At 42.7% G+C, this 5,162-nt stretch overlaps 1 protein-coding gene across 1 annotated transcript; it reads right to left on the reverse strand.

The window, feature by feature from the left end:
* Nucleotides 1-305: 305 nt before the first annotated feature.
* On the reverse strand, nt 306-4,691 carry LOC148025902 (glycine-rich RNA-binding protein RZ1C-like). The gene is made up of 4 exons (XM_087693160.1): nt 4,530-4,691; nt 4,331-4,446; nt 627-1,285; nt 306-558 (listed from the first exon to the last, which is right to left on the reverse strand). The coding sequence occupies exons 2-3, from the start codon at nt 4,439-4,441 to the stop codon at nt 668-670; spliced, it is 729 nt and encodes a 242-aa protein (XP_087549286.1). The 5' UTR covers nt 4,442-4,446; nt 4,530-4,691; the 3' UTR covers nt 306-558; nt 627-667.
* Between the last annotated feature and the right edge of the window lie 471 nt (nt 4,692-5,162).

Genomic DNA, 5,162 nt, shown 5'->3' on the forward strand with positions numbered 1-5,162 from the left:
GATCATTACTGCTAATTTTAAGTCACTGCTGCTTTGTTCTGAGTCTGACATTCAATAAAGGAAACTCATCCAACTGACAAGCAATACTGTACACTGATCCAAGCCAGATGAGAAAAATGCCAGCAGCAAAACTGTAACTGACATTTGACAACAACACATTCGCACTTCTAACCTTTCAACAAGCAATGGCTGCAATAGTCTACCTGAGTTAAGAATTTGTAGCTGTCAAAACGTTGCTTTTCAGCTCCATTAACTGGTAATTAAATACTGACAAAAGCTGCCACAGATCACCACATAGTGCGCGCTTCTTTAACAAAAGTAACTGTATTAGTGCAACCATAACAGTCACAGCAAAAGTAGATCAGATCCATTCTGGCACTGCACTGTTAGCATCTAACAGCAGGTTCCCAGTTGAACATTTGGGTCAGCTTGTATCCAGATTGAAAATAACTACTAAAAGACAGATCGTCTGAAGTTGCATCTGTATACAGGTCTGCTCAATGTCTGGTTTAAGCTAACACACTTACTGAAAGCAGCAGCTTGCCTTGTATGCTGCACCTTACTTTTAATGTCTGGTTTAAGCTAACACACTTACTGAAAGCAGCAGCTTGCCTTGTATGCTGCACCTTACTTTTACCTCAGCAAGGCAGAAAATGACATGAACTGCCTAATACCGACCTTCATACACTGAGCGTGGGCGGTCATATGGTCCAGACCGGTCTCTGTACTTGCCTTCATACCGGGTTGGCCCTCCTGCATCATATCTATCACTGCTGCGACCAGCATCACGGTCCCCATACCCACTTGATCGCCCTTCCCTTGAATAACCATCATCATACCTATCATATCCTCGATCACTACCTCGATCACGCCCACTGTAACGGCTGCCATATCCAGGTCCTCCACCTCCATAGCGATCACGACCACTACCACCATATTTATCACGAGATGAGAACCTACCACCACCACCGCCACCAGATGGACAATCTCTAGCCCAGTGACCTGGTTGTCCACACCTGAAGCAATCCTCACGCCCACCACCACCACCACTGCCACGACCACCACCATATCCACCCCTTGATCTACTGTCACTACCAAAGCCATCCCTGGGACCATAACTCTTCCCCCCACTCCACATTTTTGGTTGGGCCTTTGTCACTGAAACAACCCGACCATCAAGTTCCCTGTCATGCAGTTTATCAATAGCATCCTCCATTCCCCTTTTATCAGCAAAGGTGACAAAGCCAAATCCACGAGGACGACCAGTTTCACGATCAAGCATTACCTGCCACAGAATGCACAAGAAAATCAAACATGGCATTCCAGGCTGAAAGTAAATTCACTTGAAAACAAACAGATGCAGAATTAGGCATCCAATGCCACAAAACAAGAAAACGTTAAACAGATTAAGTTAAACTAAGATGTGAGAGAGAGTTATCAATATTTAACTGAAATTGTGAAACACCTTAAAAAAACAGAGCAAGCTTGTGACAGACTTCAAGTAAAAGATATCTAAAAATATACAAGATGAAACATTGTCAAACTTTTCAACAGCTACATGTGCATGATCTTCCAAATATTGTACACAAGATCATGAAGTGTGTAATATATAGGTTTCCATCCTTCACAGAAAAGATTCAAAATACGTACAGTTTGGGGTTAGAAAATCAATACAATGTATAACTCTACAACTCTTAAGACTTAAAATACTAGAAAGAAAGCTGAAACAAATGCACTAACCTGATATCCCATGGACACCATAGCCTTGACCTTGCATCATAAGTTTCAAGCTTAAAATGTATACTGAAAGCATAAATTGCATACTGACCAAGTGTTCCACTACACTGCTGTACTTCCCTGCCTAGGATTTCTCCCCACAAATGAGCTGGCCCAAAATCTCATGGAACTCATTGTTTTGGCTTCCCATTACACATGGAAATCTTTTCCTAATGGCCCTAGCTGTTTGGCTGCACCTTGACTGTATTGATCAGATGTTGCTCTTTCAGATACATGTGTTCATTTTACACACATTGTTCAGGGCAAGCGTCAGCTGGTCATGATTGATGCTTGTCTAGTCCCTTTACAATTCTCATTCGAGATTTCACCTCACAGTCAGTCCTCCAAAGCAAGCAACCTTGCTTATAGGCTATTTCCCAGCTCACGCATAGGAGTAACCTGAGACCAGTATAACAGTACTTGTGCTTCTATGGATGGTGGCTGGAGATATTGCTTGACAGCATGGCTAGCACATAAAATAAAGTCAGATTGGTCAAGTAGATGTAGTAACATGATAGAAGTTTCATGCCAAAAGTGAGCCACATATGTTCCAAGTCCCCAAAGGAGACAAGCTTTCACCCACTATTGTGGTAGTGTTAAGGTTAATAAAGTGTTGAGGATCCCAAAATTCTCTCCTCACAAAGAGGAACAAGAGGAACAAATTACCTCGAGATGCTGAACTTCTTTCTCGATCCAGACCATGAGTTGTAATCAAAGCGAGAGCAAAGTCAACAAACATTGAGACTCTTATTTAGGATATAGAGGTAGATGTTTATGGACCTGGCCCACCATGAATTCCTCTCGAGTCTCTAGGAATGGCTATGCCTAATGGTTAAAAAGGACTCCCTTAAGAAATCACACAGAAAGCAGGCCAAAAATTCCAAATCAAAAAGCATCAACACACATTTCGCAATAACAATTTCAGGAAACCAAAGTAGGATGTCCAAGTCTGATGAAGTGCAACAAGAACTTTTCTATGGTGGGCTTGTCAAATCAATATCTCAGTTCTTCTATGCTTTGAATTCTCTTGCTTATAGAGCAGCATTAATTTCCAGCCACACCACTACAGATTCACTTGGTCACTGACTTGCACAAAAAAAATTAGGGATGCACAAACCATTAATTTTACTTGTAAACTTGTGTGTGATCGCCTTCTAAAGATCCATGAGAGCATCAAAAACTGACACTACAAACTCATAAACAACATAACATCTATACATGCAAAACTGCAGGAGAGAGAACTGCAGTCTTCCCTAACATTGGCACAATTATGATTTCCAATTCAACCATTTCACCACTACTGCATTTCAGTCTTCAACTGAAACATCTGGCTGATAGCTTGAAAGTTTAATGTAGCTCCGTTCAATATATGCATTAATTCAGCTATCACACCAGTGCCCAAGTCTAAGATGTTTCAGGCTGAGAAAACATTGAGGCATGAGACATTTTAAGGCTGAGACATTTAACTGTTACCCTGACTCAAACATATGGTGATTTTCAAACCCTTAAAACTCCTTTTGCACAAGATTATTTGGGGCAATGCAAATTCTCTGCAAAATTGTGCCAAAATGACCCTAAGAAGACAACAATACATAACATTCTTTCAAAGAGTATAATCTCGTGTGACATTAAGAGCACTGATATGCTTCTGAAATTGAAATTTCAATCCTTGTAAATCATCTAGCTTGACAAATACACCTCAATTACAGGACCAATCACCTGAGCCCCACTCCACTCTTGTGTTGCTTCTTTGGTTAATCTTATTTAAATTTTTCACAGTAGTCTAGCAAAAAGGAATAAGCTAAACCTGAGAATCACAAAACGCTCAAAACCTATTCCTGCTCCTACAATATAAAGTAGCTTCACATCAAAAGACTGGCAACACTTATAAAGAAACACATGAAGTTGCCAGATACTATCACACCAAGCACAAAGTGCTCTCTTCTTAGTCCATTCCAGTAACAGAATTGCTAAAACAGGGCATACACATGTACACAGCCTCTGCGTGCAGATTAGAGACACTCTAAACAGAATGGTAGTGACAAGCAAACCAGAATAAACCCAACAACAGGTTAGCGAGCTCCTTTTGCATCCATGGCTGTTCTTTTAGAATGTAAATTCAGGCCCATCGAAAACACCTGGCATGGTGATGCTCCAATCTGTAGCGATGACAAAATGGGCAAAAGCATGGATGGACACGCCCTCTACATGCCGATCTGCAACACTTGGAAGAATAAGAATCTCATGAAAGGTAGGCAGAGCACAGCTGTTCTCTACCTAGAACTTGGCTTTTCTTTGTGGATGCCATTTAAAAGAACGGATACACAACATACGCGCAGGGAACATCACTGCAATCGATCCCCATACGACACTTCGTATAAAGCAAAAACAACTAAGTAAGGGCCCTGCACCCCTGTTCCTGCAGGCTGGCAGTGTGAAACAAGTACAAGTACACAACTAACGCAAGCCTTTCTAACGAGTATCATCCACAACCCAGACAAAACGGCACGATGCTGAGAGAGCTGCCTCAGGCTGTAAGGGAGATTCTTCTTACCTTAGCTTCCACAACTTTTCCGAATCTTCTGAAGGCATTCTCAAGATCTCGGTCTCCCATTTCCCATGACAATCCACCGACGAAGACACGGTTCTCCTCGTATTCTTCCATGGCGGCTGCAAGAACGAGAGGACAGAGGTGAGGCGAGAGCACGCAGGCTGCCTGCCTGCAAGGACAGGCGGAGCTATCAAAGACTTACTGTGCGATCACCAGCTCGAGGCAGGCACAGACGGGTCAAAAACCCTAGCCCGACACCAGTGACAGGGAATGAGAGCTTAGGTGATTCAGTGCTGCTAGCACTACCAGATTAGGGCATCAGTTTTCATTTTATCGCCTGTCCGCCCTTCACGAGCCCCGCCCGCCAGCTCTTGGTCATCGTCGGTATGTAACCCTAACAGCAACGGTGTAAAGAGGCTAATTCTTTTGGACGTATAGTCTTTTTCACAAAAAAATTTAGACAATTTCCTACTATAATTCCCACATTGTGAAATATGCCAACATAATAAGCTTCTCATAGACAAGGACCACATAATACATACCTACCTAGATGCGATTGAGACCAAGGAGCCTACTAGCCCCTCTTGCCCCTAATCACGTCAATCCCTCTTAGCCAGATGTGATTGGGGCAAGGGGGTTCCTGGCCCACCTTGGCCCAATCGCATTGGTCCCTCCAAGCTAGGTGGAATTGGGGGTAGGACGCTATTGGCCCTTCTAATCACACCTAGCTAGGTATACAACGCCTCTCGAGTAAAAGCTCATAATCTTGAACACTATATGGAAAAACAAGGGAAAACAACCCCTTTTCCCACATGGGAAAATGTCAAAAACCTCT

This window comes from Lygodium microphyllum, chromosome 14 (assembly GCF_053477565.2).
Source record: "Lygodium microphyllum isolate KBCC chromosome 14, Lygodium_microphyllum_v1.1.10, whole genome shotgun sequence".
Lineage (NCBI taxonomy): Eukaryota > Viridiplantae > Streptophyta > Polypodiopsida > Schizaeales > Lygodiaceae > Lygodium > Lygodium microphyllum.

Excerpts from the sequence above, each read along its gene's own strand:
- LOC148025902 (XM_087693160.1), bottom strand. The coding sequence starts at position 4,441 with ATGGAAGAATACGAGGAGAACCGTGTCTTCGTCGGTGGATTGTCATGG. Across the intron at positions 1,286-4,330 it reads GAAAAGTTGTGGAAGCTAAG|GTAATGCTTGATCGTGAAAC; the intron begins GTAAGAAGAATC and ends ATTCTGTGGCAG.